Raw genomic sequence first — 24381 nt, 5'->3', positions numbered from 1 at the left:
CAAGCTGCTCACATTTAATCCAGTACTCGCTTAGTTTTCGTTTGTTTCTTCGTCTCATGAGGTATTAGTTTTCCAAAACAATAAAACTGACCAGCAGCTGCCAAAGAATCGATGTTATTTGATGCGAGGGGGTTGGATTCGTTGATCAGCCATATTCCTGCTATGTTTGCAGCAGCAGTCTGACGAATACTTTTCTGGAGGATTGCCAAACTCAAGTGTATGTGTCTTCTGATCAGTGCAATTCAACAAACTGTGGATTATACAAATATCTTTCATTCGGTACAACGACGAGCACACAAGGGAATTCAACACATCGGTAACCCACACTGGAAGACCGAAACTGTTTTGTCTCGTCTTGCCGCATTGCATGGAGAGCTCATGTAAAATTACTCCCTGCAAAATGAATTGCCATCGTTTGAAGTTTCCTCTGGTTACAAGACAAGTTGTCCCTTTCAGTGCGACGGATTCACTGCACATTCTTTTACATCACTTCAAGTATCTGCTAAATCTACACTTTCTTACTGACGGCTCAACCTCACCAGTCAAGATCGTTTGGCATCTGTCGTCCGTGAGGATATGATACAAAGCAAAGTACAAGAGAAAACATACTAGTTACTGGCTCACATCTCTGTACAGTGTGACCCTCGAAACTTGCACCATGACTTCAACGCCGCGAAATGTACGTAATCAATAAAGGAAGTTTTTAATACCAGAACGCATCTTTTCATTGCATCATTATTGGCTCTATCTGATTTCTTGCGACATCATAACTGTTGGTAAATTCAAGCATTCAACAAGTTCATCTATAGTCATTGTTTGTATTAACATGCCATGTGGTACTTTCGCATTTAGTTGGGCAACTTATATGAATTACCAGAGAGCCTATTAACACGAGATAACTCTGGCGACAACAACGATGCAAGTTTACCAACATCTGACACAACAGGGTATCTGAGAAACATTTAATCAACCTTATATACAAGCACTGCAACAACCGGTCGAAAGTAGCGTGCTCCTAAAATGGCATAAAACATCTTTCTATGTGCCTAAAATGGAGGCTTAGGTGCAACAACATACAAGGCATAATTTACTACTAAATATCATCCATAAAATACTTGGAAATGGCCTAAGACCAAAATTGTATAATCATTCGTGAAATAAAGAGAATAGCAGCCAATGCCATAGCGTAATCAGTCAAAAAATTTCATCAGAGCTGCTGATCCTATCACACTGAAAATTTCTATGGATAAAATTTTACATTCGAATTCCAAAACTATTCGCACTTTTATACTGTAGGCCTATTACTTGCATGTTGATGGTATTCAATAACATTGCATAAATAGCAAATGACTTTCAACATTGTTTAGCTTTTCATCATTGTTTCCTAAAATATTTTCTATTCTTTCCGCTACATCCTACAAAATGAGTGGCAAAATTGGCCTCCACTTTCCCACCTCAAACAGAGCACAAAACAGTCATGAAAAATGAAACAGTAAGATACGTCAACAGACTCAAGTTCATGATTTGTACATGAGCCTTGGCCAGAGGTGTTTACGTAGAGTTGTTTGGTTAAATTCACTAAACTCTTGCCATTCAACTGTTACTTGCTGAATAACTATCCACCTTCCAAGGTGAAGTATGTAGCAGTTCAGTTAAGGGTGGGCATACTTTTCTGATCCAATAGCCAAATAATTGACACCTAAAAAGGTTGTATTTAGATTAATTCCAAAATTAATGTGTAAAAGATATATCTACAGCAACACTTTTCACTCTAGGTTGACATTTTCCATTTCACATTGTGGAATGTAACACTGAATAAAATGTATATATAAATTTCTACAAGACATCTCTTCTAAATTGAACTATCACCACAAATTGTTGCAAGTGTTTCTCCAAACCAACATTTGGCCTACAAAATCTGTAGGATATTTCACTGTCCCTGAAAAGGACGTACTAATCCAAAAAACTACAAACAAAATAGTTTGTAAGCATTTTAGTAGAAAAGTGCCATTGCAATGTAAAAATATTTGCCTGCTGCCAAAATATATCTTGCATGTCCCTGACAAGGAAATTAATTTTCAAAACATGGACTGAGCCTCAAACGTACAAGTAATCCCTATTTTGCACCTGAATGGGAGCCTATACACAAAAACAGTTCAGTTACAAAAAACAAACGCTATTCTCAGCCCCCTGACCTCAACGGAATTGGTGTAGAATGATTTACAATATGTAAGAAAAATGCAGTTATCGGACGAGAAACTGCCAACATGTTTCACTATCTAATATTCTTTTATAACAAATTCTTACATAAATATGTATTTCAGTATTGGAGGTTTAAGACAAGTGTTAAAGAAGCATCAGCATGTATTATACAATTTAATCAGAACACAGCATACCAGAAAGTATTGTGATTAGAGTACCAATACCAAAATACTATGGGATCCAGTATTACAGCCAAGAGTTTTGATGGGTCGATGAGGTATTGCATGTTCAGCAAGGCACAACCAATAGGTAACATTCCTACTGAATTTCTTAAGTCGATAAGTGACAGTCTTACAATTATTGAAATTAATGAGTAAATTCTATGAGTCCAGACACTGTCTACACGTTTTCAGAAGAATATTATCCACACAATCCCGAACAATACAAGGATATGCAGAATCATTTTGAAATCTGAAGCATCCAATTTACTAATTAGAGTATACAGAAGATTAGAAAACTGAGAATCTACAAAATAACGAAACAAGGATATAGTGAGAATACTTTGGTAAGCACAATCATTCCTCACCAAAAGGAGACTACTGGAATCCAACATGGACCATTAACTTAAGAAATTTGAGAATTAACATCTGTTCATCGTTCTATGGAAGTGATTCACTGCCTGTCAGAAAACTGAACACAGTATTATTACGACAAACATAAATCCACCATCTATCCAGATGAATGTGTTGCTAGCTACCTGCCTTCTTTACTTTGAAGTTGACTAGCCATTAAATTCAAAAGTTAAATATTAATCCCATAGGTTTCTTTCTTTCATTTTGAAATGTTCTCAGTTCTCTCGTCTTGTGTCTTTTGCAAAATATACACAGAAAAATTACGAAATCTGAAGACTAGAAGGGTATCACTCCATTTACCAACAATACTACAGACTCAACAATGACTATCAAACTCTGTGGTCATTACACTAAACACCCAGCAATACTTTCAAATAAAAAGTGACAAATATGCAGAAGAGTGTAACTGCAGGTGTGCTCAAAAGTTTGATGTGCACATTACAACAGGATTTAACAGAATGGACTCTAAGATTCACATTCACACACAAGAATGAGAAACTGTCAAACCTGCCTTACCACAATTACAGAAAATGTTACTGGACTCAATGTAAATTCAGAAGACATGCAACACAAGTGAGATCTATATCTAGCAGTAAAATAATCTAATTTGCGTGGGGAGCGGGGGTGCATCATTACTTGTATTTTTAATCTCTAAGCAATCAGCATGGTTAGAAACATTCTTGAAAGACCACCATCTTTGCCTTCAGTAGCTAGTGAAACTGCAATTTCAGACAGTCATCAAAAGGGCACCCGGATTTGAAGTCTAGCAGATACACCCACAATCCTGAAATAATCTCCTTAATCTGCACAATTGTACTGAACATACTCATGGTGAACGATGTCAAATTAATCCCAAATATAAACTGCCATTACACAACATCCATGCACAAGTTACGATGAGCAATCAAAACTTTCCTAGTGTGTTGTGAGAAAGACTACTCAGAAACAAACTTCTGTAACACTGTTGACACCTCCCTCTTCATAATCTTTCCAAGATATTTAGACTAAAATTGATACCTGCCAAACATATCCATGGGCAAAGACAAATGGAAAACAAGCGCACAATGAAAATCATAATGGACAACACTCAATACATAGTATGCTGAAGTGAAGACCACAGTATACTATTAACTGGATATCTAATATTTTAGTGGAAGAAAAATTAAAATGACTTGCAAATAGCAGTTTCATTAAGACATAGCACTACCTCAGATCATGGAAAGACAAGGAAAGAAATTAGTCACCCTTTTCTAAGAGACGGTCACAGTATATACCTGGAGTGATATAAGGAAACCATGTAAAACCTAAATATGTGTGGTTTAAGAGGGATTTGAACAATCCTCCTCCCAAATGCAAGTCCAGTGGAAAATTGTTGGAGGATTCAGCTAAATTCAGTGAACACACTGGACACTCAAGTGAATAATACATGCTGGAATATCGGTTGCATGCATTGCATGTACTTAACCAAAAAAATGTATGCATCAATATTTCACAATAAGCTATGCATATTTAAATTCTAATGAGGAGCAAAGTTTGGATTCAGCTGATTTAGTAGTCTGCTGAACCTTTATAATCATGTTTAATGTGTTAAGGCAATCCTAGCAGTGTGCACTCTTCCATAGAAGAAATTCACTTAAAAAAAATATCTGCCTGGACTAATTGCTTAATAGATATTTGGCAAATTTTTGCCCAATTAGAACTACTGCTGCATCAAGTCATCATCATGGAAAATAACTGATTTTCTCCCCCCCCCCCCCCCCCCCCAAGTCTCCTTTGAATACATAGTAAGGAACATCATCTTCCCCCAACCCCCTCCCCCCCCCCGATAATTTTATTTTACTACAGCGCACAAAGTAAACAACTGCCATTATGCACCATTCGGAGGAAAAATCTACGTCAATGCAGGCTGAGTACCACATAACTACCTACATTGTCATATTTTTAAGCAACATGTAAGCAAGGTCAAGCAAAGCTGAGAACATATTACCAGTCAATTCAGCTTTAACCACATCAATTTATTTTGTACAAATTTTGATCATGACAGCATAATACTACAAAGGAAAGTGTTGAGAAATAGGATTTATCTACAAGAAATATTTAACTGCAGACAAAAATTTACCTTGATTTCAAGTAGTCTTACAACTGTGTAATAGATTATACTGAACTACATCTGTTACAGTCCCGAGTCTGATATTAAAAAGTAAGTCAAAATATTGTGCAGGTTGGAATTGTTCTGACAAAAACATGATGTCTTGAACCCTTTCAATTAGATCTCACCCACACTATAACAGTGGGAATTTGAAGCTTAAGCTCAAAACACCTATGTCAACTTTACACAAGGTGTTATGAGCAGAACTACTATTGCCTGGCATATTTTCACTAGCAGGCAGTACAACACACAAATGAGTTTCTTTTCTTGAGACTGCAAACACCTAGATGTATCTTTCTTATCAAAGAAGTGTCAGTAATAGTCTACAGCAATAAATACTCTGAAGACTTAGCCAATGACGGTCCTTTAATTTCATGTGTAAAAATTGCTGCTCAAGGTAGTTTGCTCGCTGAGAAGCAACTTTCAGTGTTCTAGTGGAGAGTTTCCCATAGAGATGTTTCACACTTGGTATGTCCTATCTGTTCTCCAGTCGATTGTCAGTATCACGTGAAAGCTTAAAATAACTTTAGGTCTAAAGTTTCACTCATTTTATTGTGTTTCCTTGTGTGTAATTTTTGCACTGTACAATGCCAAGCAAAAATATATAACTAACTGAAAAGAATGCATTTGCATTTGTTATTGTACAATGAATGGATCACACCCACTTTCAAAACATCAGGAACCAATAAATATTAAAATGCAATTTTCTTTAGCTTCAGGCTTTTTCAGTCAAGTTTACCACTATCACCTCTGAAGACAACATGCAACAACATATCTCAGCACTTCACACATGAACACTACCAATAAAAATGAATAGGGGACAGGATGAAAAACTCAATCCTTTGAACATTGTACTATTACAATAAGCTCTGTTAAATTAATTTACCATAAGCCACAGCCTATGATGCATTATGCATCATTTGCCTACTCCAGGGTATGCCCCAAGTTCCAGTCCACTGAGGTTTGATAAATACAGAAATTTCATTATCTAGTTACAAATAGTTGGCTATTGTCAACAACAGCCAGTTACTGAACAAAATTTACTTGATGCCGACACGTAAAAGCCTATATTCTAAATGAAATTTCTGCAAAATGTTAATCATGCTACTCTTACAGCAACGCACCTCTCATTTCGATCAATGCAAAGTGGAGGGTGCTGAGGTCTTCTGGTATGCAATTTAATACTAGGTTTACAAATGAACAATCTTTACTGATATATACATACAAAACTTGCCGAATTAATTACAGTTTCATTTCGAAATCACAATTTACATCAGAACATCAATATAAACAAAACTTATTTATTAAAAGTGGTGCACTATCTAGTAGCATCCACTGCAGAGCTCACATGTATCTGAAAGTTATTTTAAAAGAATACTATGGAGCAAGGAAAAATAAGTGACTAAAAACCAATACTAAGCAGGATGCATCATCAAAACATATCAGAAAAAAAGGTTTTAAAGTGTAATAAATAGTAATGTTCTCAAAATCTATCCCTGATAAATAATTTAACTAATTAATGTTCAATGTTTATTAACAAGATCATAAGTTTCATACATGTCCACTTTAGATGGAGTATGGAGAAAATGTACAATGAGAAAAATTAATATGGGCTCCACATTTGATGTTAAAAGTAATCAAAACCTGGTGCCTTCTTCGCATTCTGCACCACACATTGTTATTTTTCTTGTTCTTTGAAGATCACAGCACTAGTAGCTCCCACCTTAAGTTAGGATTAGAATGGGAGGGCAATGCTATGATAAGTAAATTAAGATGGAACCATGAGACAGCAATGATCAAGTAAACTGGATACAAGATAATGGCAGCAAAATATTTTTACTAACTATATCTGACTTGCATACACAATAAGGGCATACCAAAAGGTGACAGAAGGACAGAGGAACTTCCTGTGACCGGGCATAAAGTAAGTTCCAACATACAATTCCCAAGCCTTTCCTGCCTTGACTGATCAAGTCTCTCGAAATATTTCAACAACATATCACATTTTAAAAAGAAGTAAATCATAGCTAAGTCTAACACCACAAAATAAATCAGGCATTCTTCTTCATTAAAACCACAGAAGTTTAAGTGAAAATTATTCAGTAGGACCAATTGCATTTCCCTTTCTTATTTCTCAAAAAGTAAAAGCTGTGGAGCTTTCTGCTGAAATGCTAGCAACGGTCAGAATCAAAACACCAGTGTCAGGAAGTCCCTTAAGTTGCTTGAAATCTTTTGTTGTTTCATGTTCTATTGTTTTTTGGAAATTAACCGACAGCTGATTTTGGTGAGCCGGGCCGCTGCTGGTGTTGAGAGCATCACATAGCATATTTCCGCGTCCACTCTCTTGCCAGTTCATTATATTTTTCCCTATCTGTTTTGTATATCCTAGCTATCTCTGGCACTAGTGGATCATCTGGATTAGGATCACACAAAAGAGAGCATATGGACAGTAAAACTGAAAAAGAAAGGACATACAGAATCAGAAAAAAAAAAATCACTATGTCTAGCCTTCTAATTAATTTTAATACAAATAATTCATATATATTAAGCAAGCTTACCTTTTGATATAGTAAGCGCTGGGGACCACTGCGATCTCAAAATGTCCAAACAGATACTGCCATTGCTATTTATATTAGGGTGATATATTCTTGTCGTAAATGCAACCTACAACAGACAATTATTTATGTAAAAGCTTATTTTCCTGCATTCACAAAATTTAGCTTCCATTTCAGTACTGAAAAGATTCACATCTTTCTGGGATACATAGATTTACGATTAATCAAAATCTGGAATCTACTTTTTGTTAACTGACAGCCTGATTAACAAAGTAGTGAGACATCACTAAAGATGCACATGGAAATTGACTAAACCGATGTAAATGTCAAGCCTACTTACATTTCACAAAAAGCTTGTTTAAACAGTATCAAACAAATATCTAAAAAGTCTAAAAATTCAAATTAATATGTTCACTAATGTACAGCCGTACATTATGTTACTGCTCACCACCTACAAAATTTTATGTACAGTCTGCAATCGAGAAGAATGCACTTGCAGGAATGAGACTGGGAGTAATGTGGTCCAAACATGTATATGCTGTTCGAAAAACCATTTTCATGAATGTGGTGATGGCGACGTAGTTAACACTGACGAAGAGGTTCTAGCAATGTAATCATATTAAATTTGCAAACTTTTTCAGTACTAAGTTGGCATGGTGGTCTAGTGCTCAAGTGTGAGCCTGGAGTCTTTACAGCCACAGAACTGAATCTCACTCAAGATGAATTTTTCAGTCTGCATTTACAGTGGTCTTCACCTACATGATGTGATGATACGACACGAACAACGTGTGGTTCAGATTCCACATGAAACTGTAGGTCTTTTCCCTGGTATCATTACTACAGTATGTTATGAGCACCAAAGTCGTAAAAGTGGCATCCAATTATGATAACTTGGAAACATGTGCCTTAACATTTCTTTCAGGCTCCTTGTCAGCCAAGGAATATTAATTTGCTTTCTTCAGTGCAATGATACTATCCAAAATATTATTTGTCAAACTGTTCATGTGTCCATTGGATTAATACTGCTATTGGGCATCCAATTACTGAAATGTTTCTCATGACACATGTTTCACTTAAGTCAATTAAAGCATCACCAACACTAATTTTTTCTTAAATTAATGGCTTGTAATATGGCTGTGACTCATGCATTGTTTCCTCACTGTCCAACTCCCCAAAACCATTCTTTTTAACAGCCTACTATAATTACTACATGACAAGTTACACAGCCCAATTTCTATACACACAAGAGTATTTCAACTAACAGCATATTCTAACATCTAACAGTACAAAGCCCCCCCCCCATGTTATTTTTGGACTTACTGTGAACACAAAACAATCATTTCAACAGCAAGCACCAGGAACAAATGCTAGTTATTTTTTAACACTTTCTCAAACCTGTTGCACCTAACAGAAAAGTGTTCTTTTTAATGCAGCATCTTAATAATGCCCAACAAACACCACCTGCTAACAATTGCCTCACTAATTGTACAATATGAATGTACCGACTCACAATTATTTCAAGAAGAACAATTTTAATCCAATTTCAAAAAATTGCAAAATGATTTTAAGCAAGACAACTCTGAAAACTCTGAGGTATTTCAATAACAGTTCCATAACACAGTTCCATAACACTTCAAAATTATATAGCATGGTGCACATTGTCTGGAGAAATGAAAATCAAGACTTCACGGAACACACACTAAAAGTTTACATAATACACACCATATTGTGAAAAATACTGCACGAATGCAATACAGAATTACTCAAAATTTTAAGTGTCTGGTTTCAGAGACATTAACCTGCAGTTTAAAAGAAATTTATATGGAGCTTCGCAGGGCCAATTTGTATGTACAACGAATTCCAAAGCTACACTTCGTCAACAGTTTGGACCGTTATCCATACACTTGGGATGCAGGAAAGTGAAGGTCATCTCATACTTTCAATACGACAGTTTAGTAGTTCAGATAGCCTTACATCAGCAAAAACTTCTGACTTCGAAGGACATTACTAAATGGTGGAGATGCAGCAGTGGTTTTAGTATAATCATGATCAATTCTCTTTACAAGAACTTTGTGGAAGAAAGGGTGAAAGCAGAAAGGGACAAACTTCAAAACTACTTAACTTTGCATCAAGCAGACGTTTGCATTATTGTGAAAAGAAAAGTCGCTACTCGCCATATAGCGGAGATGCTGAGTCGCACAGGCACAATAAGAAGACAGTCACAAATATAGGTTTTGGCCAGTAAGGCCTTCATCAAAATTAAACACACACACACACACACACACACACACACACACACACACACACACACACACACTTAAATGAAGGCCTTACTGGCCAAAAGCTATATTTGTGACAGTTTTTATTGTGCTATCTTCAACTCAGCATATCTGTCTTGCTATATGGCGAGGAGCAACTTTCCTTTTCACAATACTGTTACATTCTATCCTGTATTTTCCTTGTTTAACCATTTGCATTACTAATGATATAGAACAGGCAAAATAGTTTCAGGGAACCAGACACTTTACAGGCACTGGCACAAGTCTATGAAAAAAAAATCAAGTAACTGGTGCTTATTTTCTACAGAACCATAAACCTGAATCAAAAGCTTTTTTTTCTTCACAGCAACAAAGGCTTGTGCTGTATTTACATTTTATGTCTTTCACTGGCCCAATTCACTCATTTTGTAATGAGACTTAGGTTTGAATCTGGTTCAGTAGTTCAGTCTCTCAGGTCTCAGCTTTCTTTCAACTGAAACCACACTTCCTCCTGTGTTTACCTTTGTCAATTTCTCTGAATTTATAATATCTTTTTTAAAATTATCTACACTTTTCTTTGTGATTGCTGTCGTTACTGATCCCATTACATTGCCAATTCTAATTAGAATCTTGTCTCCCGCATCTCCTTGGTACATATTTGTTGAATCATGTTTTGATTACATCTCAAACACTTCTAAGAACTGCCTTTGGGATAGTTTTTCACTCCCTCAACTACGTGTTTTAGCTTATGAAACAGTAACCTATTAAAGTTTTATTTTAATGGAAAACCACATAATGCCATTCATGGCAAATACACATGCTGAAGCATTATTACATACTGTTTCTGATCAAAAATCAATAAACTGTATTGTCAAACAACTGAGCAGGTTCTTTCGGGTTACCTCAGGCAAATTGTGTTGAAACTTGCATTATTACTCATTTGACTTTGTGGTAGGAGGCGGTAGTGCACGATGTCTAAAAATCAATGAGTGAGCATTACCCCCCCCCCCCCCCCCACACACACACACACACACACACACACACACACACCTTTTCAGTCTTGGGAACCCCAAACACGTTTATTGTGATGACACCCTCAGTTTCAGCAGTGTATCTGTACATGCCTATTACATTATGACATTTCAAAGTTGTGCTTCATTGTCGATTTCATTACAGACTGCTGGGCAACTTTCCTTCCCCTCTTTCTTCAAAAGTCAATGGTCTTGCAAACTAATTTTGCGATCATACATTTCATACCTAAAACACCTGTAGAAATCTAATAGCAAGAGCCAACTGAAACGTCAATATCACGAAATTTTCCAACTGATTAGGGGATTGTTCATAAACTTACGTTCCGACACTGGCAAGGATTTGAGCCTTCCAAAGGTTACATCCAGATGATTGTGGCCGACTGATATAGTATTACCACTACATATCTCACTGACACCTTTTCATGATACACCACATTCATCACAAGAGACACGTCCCTATCTTAATAACTGCCCCCTATCACTGCAATGCATCCACCAAACTGTGTTTGGTCAACGTGTCTCCCCCACAATCACACCACTAATCCACCTGTGAATGTAGTCATGAATTACATGCTGTCAGATGCATCACAGAGGGTGTGGTGGGGGGTGGGGGGGTGGGGGGGGGGGGGAGGATTGGGGCTGTTACCACACACAATGGAGCAGTTCCATGACAGCTTAGTACCTCATGATCAACTAGTACACTAACAAATTGCTTTGCAACCCCACACAACCATACGGCTGAATACCCATGGAGAATAAAATTAAATATCTTTCACTTTTTTCTACCACTTCAGCGGCTCGTGCTCGAGTACCCAGGGCACACATTTTCATGACTGTTTTGTAACACTTATACCACTCTTAAATCCAAGTTTTACTCCTACTTGTCTCATGAATAGCAATTTGACATTTCTAAAACTTTGCTGCATTTTGTTCTGGTCTTGTACGAAAAATTCTCTTAGCAACTTTTAAAGAAACTAGATAATTGCAGATACTACCAAAACACATGCAACTTCTATGAGCTGACAACATAATATCCCACAGGTCTGAACCTCCATAACTACTGCAGACATAAATAATAGATTTCAGCTTCATCCACAGTGTGGATGAAGTCCAACAGGCATTACATTCACTGATCAAAAATGATAGTGCACTGAGAATGGCTAATTTCTAGTTGAAATCTAGATCTGCCAATAAAATTTAAAAAGGACAACCAATAGCTCAAATCTATTATTTACAAGTCAATATAACAGTAACCGAGTGCAACAGCTTTCTGAATGGAAGGTAACCTGACTTCAGATGTTACACCACGAAGAAGAACATCACAATCTACAACACATGAAATTACAGCATTCCCATTACATTCTGCATTTGCAACATGTTTCTGTTATGTTATTTGTTCAGAAAATGGTTTTACACGAGTGTTTTGGCTCTAGCCGTGTAAACATTTGTATACATGTATCAAATGAAAGAGGCTTTATTTTGTATAAACTGTTCCCACATCTCAACAGAGATAAAAGTGTAAATTTCTTATTAACACACACTGATGCTTTTACAAGTGACATCACTGGCCCTATTTTTATTAATCTTAAGTTTGTAGCGAATGTATAGGTTATACTTCATACAGAAAAAAAGGTCCTGGCAGTTGGAACCACTTGCCAATTTTCAACTTAAGCACGAAAGGCTACTGGCATTACCAAAGCTGTACGAACACCAAGATGCTGCCATCACGGCATAAAAAAAAAATTGTTCTGCACGACTGGCTTTGGTAACCATACAAAGCAGCTGGGCCAGGTTCACTTTTACTCTCATGCATGCGAACTGTAGGGTGGAAGGTTACACAAGTCTTTCGAAGTTGTTGAAGTCACTGAATGTGTAACAGAAATAGGCTATTTTTAATTAAAGTTGTGGTAACCAACTTTTAGCACAGTTCGAGCTCTAGGTTACAATGGGATGTCATAATTGGATTTTGAGTACATGCTTTTAAACGCTGCACTCCACTATGTATCACTGACAAAAATCAAACTGAAGTGGAAGAGAGATTTTCAAATTTGTGATAGGGCTGAAAGCATTTGTGCTTGAATGTTCTGTAGGGGACCAAACTTTGTTTTTTTTTAAGTTAAAGTGTTTGACAGACATTAAAAGGGCAAATACAAACTCAGTGTGTCCGTATGTCAACTCAAGATGAGAGACCTACCTTTAAACTTAGACCAGTCATGAAGGAAACTGGGCACATTCAATTAAAATGTAAAAATTTTAAGCATAATCTGGTGGATCTTCCTGATGTAGACATGCCTTATACAGTCAGGACAAGATCATTTTTACTTTTTCCAACCAATAGGTCATTATGCTGAATTAATTTACAAGTTAGTGCTGGAGTGTCCTACATGCCACTTCTGCTACAACTTGTCATTTTCCTAGATTTCAATGTGTATTGCTAAACAACAAAATTACACATGCTTAACTTTGATTGTAACAGGGGAAGTCTATGGTGTTTCGGGACATTTAACTCACTGTCAGTGGGAACATTTATTCAAGTATATGAAAGTGGTGAGGAAATTTGGGCAGATTTTATCTTTCTGTATTTCATTAGAATTGTATTGAACTATTTCACGTTTATCATAATTACAACATATTTTCTTTCTCTTCAATCTCCACATTTAAAGACACTAACAGATAAAATTTAAATTTAGGGTTTGTTTCAATGTGTCTTTCAGAACAGCACAATTACCCGAGACAATCCTTACATTCAGTATGACTATGTACACTTTACTTTCCTACCTTACATTCGCAATTCACAATTCACTATCCAGCAGTGCCTCATTCAACAAAACTTAACATACACAGATATGAAGTTGATCATTGCTTCAGGGACTGTGTGACGATGCAATGAAGTGTGGTTACACTGTGTCAGAAGGGTGCAGAATTTCATGGAATATGACTGCTTTATTGTGTCCGTAACTTGAGGGGGAATATGGGATTCTTTAATTTTTTGTTTTAAATCTGACCTTGTACCTTTCTGAACCTAAGAAACTTCAATGTATAATTCTTCTGGCACAAATTATCAAATTTAACCATTTTATGAACAGCAGGAAAGGGAACTAAAACTCACAACAGAGACTAAAAACAACGTTACCGGAAGGACTTGCCTAACAAATGTCAAACCATTGGTACTGCACATGGTTACTGGGTTCTAGATGAAGCAGAAAATATACATAGCAAGAAAAAATTAATGTAGTAGATAGCAGCTTATGTCTGTTCATACAGATCTCTGTTACCAGTATGTGGTTTATTTGTCAACATAGCTGATAATGTGAGCAAACTAATCCCTATTAAAATGAGGCTTAGCACTTTCTTCCACTGATCCATCAAGCTGTGACAGATGCAACAGCTTACATTCCTACAGAATTTTCTATCAGATGGTGTATTTCAAAATATTTATGACGTACAAACACATACCATGCACTACTGCTTGAAGAGTAACTTTCGTCCCTTCCCACGGTTTGCTTTATCCCATTAATTTGCTGAAGTTTGGGAAATGCGAATCAGTGGTAGAAGATGTGGCAGAACTAAATTTTTTTTACAATGCCCACTACTTACAACTGTACCTGTAAACTATGTCCATTTGGTACCTTATACAATCAGTCCGAGCCTATTACAGTACCTTCATACTACTCTGAAAAATGTCGAGTTCAAAAGGATCAAACGCTAAAACTATAAAACCCATTTACATAAATCCATCCTATATTACTGCATTTTCCACGTATCTTGACAAATGCACACTTCTCAGTGTATGTAACAACCAAAACCCTTAAGGTATTTGCATTAAATTAAGAGCCTGAACTGGTGTTCTCAAATTACAGATCTAAATCCAAAAGCCCTGCAACTATTGTGATATAGTAACATTTTTTAGATAAAAATGTCCAAAAGTTGACTTTTTGTTCAAAAATTATGTGGCAAGTAGTACAGAGAAGTCTAAGGATAATAAGTGTTTTCCACTGAATCCCACTGCAGACAAACAGTTGAGCACATTGACAATGGCCTCACAGTACTTTTGCTACCTTAGTAAGCTTGTTGTCAACTATAGTAACTTTCATAAGAAGCCCAAGTGACTTACATCAGCCTTCGTGTGGCACAAAATGGCACGAGATGTTTAGCCATAAGAATCTTTAAGCTTCTACTCCTTCATTTCAGGCATTTCTGAGGTAATACAAGCAACTTCAAGCACAAACAAATCTTGTGTGACAACTAGCCCACAGAACAATTTTTGAATGTATAATGTATATATGTGTTTTTCAATTGTCTATCGGACGTAGAAATAACTAGCTATGGTTATTAGCAAGTTTAACTACAAAATTATGACTGGGGTTTATGTAAAACCCATCTCTTACCTTCGGAGGTTTAAATGGATAATCTGTAGGAAAATGAATTGTTAGGAAGAATACACCTCCCTGGTACGGGCTGTCTGGCTGTAACAAATATAAAAATTTGAGTGTACACAATTTTACCCAGAAGAGATGGATTAAACATAGTTAACATTCCATAATTTAATTCTTCGCTAGTACATTAACAAAACTGAAAATCTTAACTAGAACATTATTCTGTACAGTGAAACCTCTGTATAACGTTCCTCCATATAACATTTTCCTCTTTGTTACATCTGTTTTTTTCGGTCCCGGCTAAAAGCCCATATAAACAATGTTAAATTTTCCTCTTTACTGTGTTTCCTCTATATTACAATTTCCTCCATGTAACGCTCATATTTTTGGAACCCTGGTCAATTATTTACCTCTTTATAACGTTTAAATGACTGGATGTAGACGTATCGTTTTCCGTTCTGTGGATTCACAGTTTGCACCGGCTCGGAAAGCCCACACTCAGCGTATTTCATATGTCAGTGGCAGAACCTGGCCACATGACATGTGACGCACATTCTGCTTGCAATCTTTTTGGCACAATTTACTTTCACCCATCCACCTACTGGGCCCCATGTTTTAATTACAAAAAACAAATCATTTGATACATTGATAATTTGCAATGAATATCACATTACAGTGTTGTGAAAATTTAAAATGTCACCTATGGCACCATTTGTCAAAGCTGATTAATGGTATCCAAATCTTCAGTAACGCCCTATAATTATTATTTGGAAGCCTTCCTCTTTATAGTATTTTCCTTTATACAGTGTTCAGAGTTTGTGGTCCCTTGAAAAACGTTATATAGAGGTTTCACTGTATATCAAAAGGAAAATTACAGAATTTTCAGGTAGTAACACTGGCCAGTACTTGCCTCCACACAGATGTCAGAGGGCCATGAAAGTACACATTATCCCATCTTCAGGCACATTACTCCTTTCACTTACACTTGAAGGAGGAGTAAATATCCTTGCAATGAGATGGGAGACTGATGCTGAATGCCATGAAACCCCTGTGACGTTTGCGTAGATAATAACAGGGTAACCTTGCCATGGGTCCCTGGTCACCCAGGAATTAATGTTAAACATAGGTTATCAGAATGAAATTTTCACTCTGCATCAGCACGTGCACTGATATGTAAGATAGAGCACTACACCACAAAAGGCAAAGGTCCCGAGATTAAGTCTCTGTCCGGAACCAGTTTTAATCTGCCACGAAGTTGCAAGCATATGTTGGCTAGGGCTGGGGCAATGACCATTTGCTGGACTGGAATCTGATGTAACTATAACAAACTTTAACAGGAGGTAGACTGAAATCATAGATCTAATGACAGCTCATGGTAAATATCATGGGTATAAGCAGAAAAATAGCCCTTACATGCAGACTATGTGACCTGGGTAAGAAATTGCACGACACTTAATGTTCAAATACTAAACATTGAAAACCAACAGAAAAAAACATTGTGTCAGTGACTCCAGCAGAAACTGTGCCTACCAGATCTACCAAAGCAACTTACTACCCTTCAAAGGTACCAGTTGGCTCTTTTAGAATAAGAAGGGGTGGGGGGGGGGGGGGGAGAGAGGGAGGGAGGGAGCGCACCCAACCACAAATTGTTTCAGTGTGGGCATCAGGAGAGCTGGGATTACCGTTCAGTCTATCAATGGGATGCATACACTACCAGTAAATATGTACTATATGCGCAAACTAAGTTGACACTCAGTGCAGTGGCTGATGAGAGCAACTGTAAATGAGGAATGGCGTATCAAGTTAGTGTGTGTATTATCCTAAACTGTATCAGGTACCAGTAATTCAAAGCAAATCCCTGTCCATTCAATAATAAAATTATCTCTTTGGCTACTAGAAAAAAGTGACAGCAGGGATAAAACAAAAGTGATGTAAGTTCGAGATGTAAATCTAAGGTTTTTCTTAGTAGCATTTGTTTTGGAAACTGGAAAAGAATCTTGATTGGAACACTGCATTAGTATCTGACTATAAATTGAAAGGCCTGTCACAAGATATTCTCCTGAACTCATCTTACTGATCATCATGATACTATTAAACCATTTTATTACTGCTGTACTTTGGGGTTTGCAAATTTGTGGCCTCTACAAAACAGTCAAGGACGGGATTTGACTCCCCCAAAATAGGTCACACACAAGTTAATAAATTTCGTAACAACACAGTTGCTTGTCAAGCAAGATTACTTATCAAATCAGACATTATAGCTGAGTTGATCCGTTTCCGTGTTATAATCTGCAACAGTTTTTTATGCCACTTCCATCCACCAATGGAAATGATTCGTAAATATGAAAACTGTTTCATATTCTGATTCTACACTGAACTAGTTTGCAGTCATTTCAAATGAAATGAAGGCAGGGACATTTCTCATATTAAGACCATGACGAAGCATTGCTGTGTTTAAACCAACATATCACAAGGTCCTTAAACACCATTTAACCACATCTTTAGTAATATGAAATGACACCAAATTTATGATCCACAAACAAAATGCGTAGTAAAACTTAATGTTTGCGAACAGTTGCACCAGTTTTGGTTCAGTCACTGATGCAAAGCTGTTCACATGTAACAGCCCTAGAATGGCTTGCCAACTGCCAGATTGGAACTAGCAGCTTCTTTCACACTGCTGTTTTATATCTATTCCATTATGAAAATTAATTACTGGTGGCAAATGCCAGTGAACCCAACAAAACCTGGGACTAAAGAAAAGTTTCAAGATATCAGCATTTATTTCTTCTCAACTGAAGAGAACTCTCCCTCCCTCCCCCCTTTTCTGATTTATATTCCAGTGAAATTACTTTGAAAAGGCTATTGCACAGAGTTTCAAATTCTAAGTCTTATTCTGAAAAGAATATCTACAAAATAATGTTCTAACCATGTTTTCTTTTCCCACTTCAAACCAGTGCAAGTGATAAATGGGTCTTCGTATGGAAGGAAAATTTAGTATTGTGAGAAACACACTTTACTAGTAAATCACAAAAACTAAATGAATTTTTACTGTATCTGGCACAGACTTGTTGGTACATAGACAAGAGAAAATTTTTATCATAATTGTACACAACTGGAAGTTTAAATTGAAGTTTTGCACCACTGATTTTGGAACAGCACCCACAGTAAACTGATATGAGCAGGGTAAAAATTACAGTCACTAACAGGTGACTAGTGTGCATTTGCAAACTGGTGTACTAGCACCAAATCATGCTTCAATATCAATGTATTTTCAATTATACTACAATAACCACCACAGATAATTTTTTCACTCTTACTCCTGCATCACTTGACAATATTTTCTATGAAATATTTTGATGAAAGTGTTCAATGATTTCCAGAATAACGAATGCTTCATTACATCTTGGCACACCATTCTGATAAACAGCCTCGTGTGGCATCTCACAACAGGAAGTATTACACATGAGAAGTTTTCAGCTTTAAAAAGTTACACAGTTACAAACTGAAAGTAGTAATTTTTGGTACCTAGATTCTTACAAGATTAATTGTTGCATCCATTCAGAGAGAGGAAATCTACTAGCTCCCTCCTCATTCATATTTCACTACTCTTAAACCCATGTCACAATGGATGCTTTGGTCAAACATTTACTTGCAGAACAGTCAGTAGAAAGAACATAGATGATGTACTTACTGGTCCCATTATTGTGGCCTGCCAGTGGAACACTGCAAAAGAAACGATCAACATAAGGATCAGAAACTAAGAATTTAATCAGTAAACCACAGGCTATGTAAGTTCATGCATGAAAAACTCTACTAAGGTTCCTCAATGTTTAACATCTATTCAAATATGAGCAGAACATTACTTCTGTCTGCTTTTCCCAAATGTTACACAAAATAATAAAACCAACTAATCTGAAGAATTAGGCCTACACATTGCTAGGGAAAGTAACCCTCATAAAATTCACTTTGAATGCCTTTACAACTGTGTTGTAACTTAAAATGCAGGTATTGTAATGTCACTGTCTAAGGGAGTAGCAAATAATTTAAATTCAGAAGGAGTGAACTTTTTTTTTCTCCGGGTCCTTAGTTCAGAGAACAAGACACTAAAGTGGTTCATATTTATCCAGTTATTTCAAATAATCATTACACTTAAGCTGTGTATTATCAAAAAGTACTAACTGTCCCATTTGTTAAGACGAATTTTGTGGTACGTCATTTTAGAAAGAAAAAACTCAAAATATAAAAGCTATTTAATTAGCTCTTTCCACAACACTTAAAATTTCAGTATTTTCAAGTGATTATCAGAGTAAGCAACTGTCACTGCACGATATGTCAACTTCTCTGATAGATTTGAGAGTATCGCTGCTACAACAAAGACATACAGAATTGGGGGATGTTTGACATTACTTGTGAAAATTAATTTTCAACGCTATCGTTCACCCGCCTACACATTTTAGATACCGCACATTTTGTAAGACAGCTTTTGATTTCTTTCATCACATTTAAATTAGCCAATTTTTAAGTAAATACTGTAATCAAGTAATAAATTATGTCTAATATACAGACAAAAACTTACAATCATCGCCCACAGGTCCTGCTGAGCATTGTGCTGGAGGATCTCTACCCAGGTCTTGCAGTTCCTGAAACAAGGGCCGTGCATGTCAAATTATGAAGCCCATGTATAGTTAAAAATAACTAACTGCATGTTATTTGTCACAGTTTATTCTGAATGGCAGGTGCCCAAATTCACAATACTACACGAAGACATACTAAACCAAGTCTCGTATCAGATCACAGCAGCGTATACTGTAAAACCCTGGAACACCAAACCTTCAAATCACCTCCCACGTTGTTCAATCGTCCAGCTCTACAACCAAGTACTGTCTTACTTTACTGTACGACCTACCGAAAAGTACACTTCCTGGTTGGTCAAGAAGCACTTGCAAGGCACGCCGATTTCTACTATGATCTTAATCAGAAACTTAGTATAATATCAACTTTAGGCACTCACATGAGTGCACAATCTACACTGTTCACAATGATAACTGCACCACTTTTGTCACCTGCCATCACTACCACAACGTGCTTTACGAATTTCGAAGTATATGAGGCTCACATTGTAGGCACAAAATCGTTACTGTAGTAACACACGTCCGCAGCGCGTAAACTAGTTGTTTATAACTTATGAGCAGTACACATGTGCAGACATAGATTATTTACCTTATTAATTCGTTTTAACGCCATTTGACGGGCTGTGTATTATATATTTCTGGTTTGAAACCAGACAATGAAACCGCTAGCCAAAGACCTTTGATTGGGTAAGTAAGATGGCTGCTTTCTAATTCTAACGCGATGATACACAGCTAGTCAAGCTGAATCCTGCACTTTCACAGAAGTGACACAAAATCACCGATTAACCACTGAAAACAACGCACACCAACAACGTCAATTAATATGATTTATATATTGATAACCACTGCTCCGAAACGATAAGACATTTCTCCTCTTTCATATGTTTCAACAACTCAGCAATGATAGTGCTTCCTTTCCGCTTGAGACTTCACGTCTGTCCGGCACCACATTCGAAGCTTCACTACGAGAGGGCAGTGATGTTTATACCGACCAGATAGTTCTGCTGCCGCCCGACAGAGTACACTTTATAAAGAGTGTCTTTGACAGAAGACTAGTTACGATTTAGGAAGCACTTCAGAACTTTTAGTTAGTTAGGTTCTTAGATAATTCTTAAATTATGTTGAGTTCACATTGCACTATGCATTTTATAACAGTGCAAGCAATTTTAATGTCAATTTATGAGGAGTGGAATCTCTCTCTACCTCACACGCACTTTCGTTTCAAGCAATATTCTCTTCCTCCTTCCAAATACCTGTAAATTCTATGAATCCACATTAATTTAATGAAGTTAATTTCTTAGAAAATTTCACCTGGTTACACAGGATCAGCGGTAACGATATAAGTCCACAAAAAGTAACTTCGAAGCTCCTACAATTGATTGAAATTCCTTATGAACAATACTTTCAGTACCCACAAATGTATTATTATATTAATATATACTATATTCTTTCTTTACCCCTGCATTCTTTCAACGTATGCCGTGCATTATCGTACGATTTGCCAAACTACTTTTGTCCGTCTCGCATTTCGACGACTAAAAATGAGGAAGTGATAGTCGACAGCGCGGCCATTAGAGACAGAGCACAAACTCGGATTGCGAAAGGATAGGGAAGGAAATCGGCCGTGTAATTTTCAAAGTAACCATCCAGGCATTTGGTTGGAACGGTTTAGCAAACTCCCGGAAAACATGAATACCGATAGCCGGACAGGGATTTGAACCGTAGTCCCGAATGTGAGTCCAGCGAGCTAAGTAACTGCTACTCCACCTCGCTCGCTGGGTACAACCATAGTGAAAAGAAACCATGTGCTGTAAAGTTGCTAGGCGTTATTACATTGACTGGTCAAAAGTCGTGGGAAGGCACAGGATGTGGTGTTGATGGGTCGACTGTTGAAGCCTTTGCGGTGCGTTTGTTCCCTTGCAATCCAAATAGAAATGGATTCCTGACCTCCCAAATTCAAATCGACGACAGTCTGACTAGCAGCTGACCGACGATCGCCCTGGTATGGCTCTGCGGAGGTGACATGACCTCTGCTCGTTAAACACTTGTGATCGTCTTATGTGGCAGTTTACGCGAATGGCAGTATTGTCTCTGCGATTCTGAGGATCCACTCTAAAAGCCTTGATATCGAAATTACAAATTCTTGTGTAATTTCCAATCTCCAACGCATGACCGTGCGTCTTGCGCCGATTATCGTCTCACGTTCCAAATCGGCTAACGGGCGGTGTCCTGCCACGTTCACAGCTGTGTGTGACGTTCTTCTTCAGGTCCCAACATACGCCGCATCGACCGCAACATTCGGATGTCATACACGACATAACTTTCAATGGAACAAGCTTTCCGTGTCTTTTGGCCACCTAAATGCAACATAGCCTATTTACTTCTAAAAGTGATTTTGAAAGACAGTTTTGTGTGTGCTATAAAGCAAAACAAGTAGTTTCTACTCAGTTGAATGAGCAGGGCGAGATACTTTCGTAGACTAAAACAAAAAAAAACTCTTCCAAGACGAAAGCATCCACACCCACGTCACAATCCCAGAAACGTCCAAAATGATCATTGCTAAATGTATGCGTGCGATGTGGCTCTACTGGTTAGTTCAGAATCTTGGTAGAGCACCAATTAGTTTCATGTCCATGGATCATTTGCACGATAAGTCGTAATGATGTGTAACGAGTAATTTTACATTGAAATAAATTTGTTACATGCTGATAATTTGCAATTTTTTATGTACATAAATACACAGATGTGAGTTAATGTTTCCTACCTACAACCTTTTACACATTACAATAGTAGAAACTCCTATAGGGAGTATAGGGGGTCGCCGAGGGGAAATTTATTTCGCTTTGTTTTCAAATTTTACTTTGCATCGTATCACAGAGTAAGTAATCAAAAATTTTTGGTTGCAGCATTGTGCGTTTGTGCACCCCTTTCTGTGCTAAAGACAACCTTAACGTGGATTAATGAATGCCATTTTTAATGATATTGTACTTATGTACATCATCCTTCCTTTTGAACTGCAGTGAATTATTTACAAAAAACTTCACGAGGAAATAAATGTACTGATAAGCAGTAGTCAAAATGCCTAACTCCTTAAACAAATAACTATAAGAAGATCTTGAGCGAGCACCACGTCTTATTCTTACAGGATGTTTTTTCAGCAACGAAGACTTCCTTTCATTAAAATGAGTTACTCCAAAACATTGTTTCATTGGACATTCGACATTATAGTACGAAAACATGAAAAATACGTCAACTTAATGATATGTCTCTCCTCAAGATTTGCAGTGATTTGAGATGCCGGCCGAAGTGGCCGCGCGGTTAAAGGCGCTGCAGTCTGGAACCGCAAGACCGCTACGGTCGCAGGTTCGAATCCTGCCTCGGGCATGGATGTTTGTGATGTCCTTAGGTTAGTTAGGTTTAACTAGTTCTGAGTTCTAGGGGACTAATGACCTCAGCAGTTGAGTCCCATAGTGCTCAGAGCCATTTTTTTGATTTGAGGTGCAAATGTGACTGAACTATATTGTTTTAGGAGTTCCAAAACGTGCTTTTTCCAATTTAAATCGTAATCAATATGGGCACCAAGAAATTTTGAAGTTTGCACCCTATTTATTATTTCCGCATCATATGCTACACTTATCATTGCTGTGGTATCTCTAAACGTGCAGAACTGAATATGTTGTGTCTTCTTCAAATTGAGGGTGAGCCTATTAGCAGAAATCCCGTCAATGGTACTTTTAAGAATATTGTTTACCATTTCTTCTGTTGCTGTATGTATGCTAGTATTGATTCAATACTAGTGTCACCCGCAAAAAGAACTAATTCTGCTTTTTGTCTATTAGTAGGAACCGTTTATCTGTATTGTGAAGAGCAATAGCGGACAAATATAACCGCTTTCAAAAACCGGGAAAATAGTCTCATGCGGCAAAGTCGTCCCAGTTGACGGTAATTTGTCACTTGTACGTTTTGTTTGATTGGAGACGCTGATTTTTATTATACGCAGAAGAGAGATTCTGTGACTCTGAAGACTGCTGCATTTGACGAGTGGTCCTGAGGAAGAATGCCTAGCATTCCTTGCATAGTTCTTTCAACAAATGACACGACCACAGCGGAGGTTAACATATACCCTCTACAGCAACGTACGGCAGGGATATAATAACTTAGAAAAATTAATTGGATTATGAAAAAAGAAACAAACAGCTCTGTGACTGCTGTCCTGGCGAAACCTGAAAGTTGTTGGATGTAAGGGGCTGTGATGATGCAAGTGGACTGGAGTGTTAAGTCTGCGTAGAAAATGATTTGAAGTGCTGATGACGAAAGGTGGTGAAACGTGGTGTCTGGCGGGTCACAGTCTGCTCCGTTCGAATGGCAAGAAGGAGGCCACCACACTTAACGTCCCCATCTGACTGACTCATCACTATCAACATGCCACACACTACTGGAGCCTGCGGAAGGGTTGTCTCGTGATTTGGAATTGGCGCCAACACCTCTCCTAACTGTTCTCGACAAACTGCGGCGGCGAAAATCTTTACCAAATTCGGAATTGG

The 24381-nt window shown here is 37.3% G+C and overlaps 1 protein-coding gene across 1 annotated transcript; it reads right to left on the bottom strand.

The window, feature by feature from the left end:
- Positions 1-5516: 5516 nt before the first annotated feature.
- Positions 5517-20774, bottom strand: LOC124617200 (ubiquitin-conjugating enzyme E2-17 kDa). The gene is made up of 6 exons (XM_047145245.1): positions 20427-20774; positions 19783-19846; positions 18898-18929; positions 15216-15293; positions 7542-7647; positions 5517-7438 (listed from the first exon to the last, which is right to left on the bottom strand). Exons 1-6 carry the CDS (start codon positions 20448-20450, stop codon positions 7299-7301), a joined length of 444 nt encoding a protein of 147 aa, XP_047001201.1. The 5' UTR covers positions 20451-20774; the 3' UTR covers positions 5517-7298.
- Between the last annotated feature and the right edge of the window lie 3607 nt (positions 20775-24381).

The sequence above is a fragment of the Schistocerca americana genome, chromosome 1, assembly GCF_021461395.2.
Source record: "Schistocerca americana isolate TAMUIC-IGC-003095 chromosome 1, iqSchAmer2.1, whole genome shotgun sequence".
NCBI classification, from domain to species: domain Eukaryota; kingdom Metazoa; phylum Arthropoda; class Insecta; order Orthoptera; family Acrididae; genus Schistocerca; species Schistocerca americana.
Note: the sequence above shows the minus strand (reverse complement) of the source record. Positions and strands in the feature narration are given on the sequence as shown.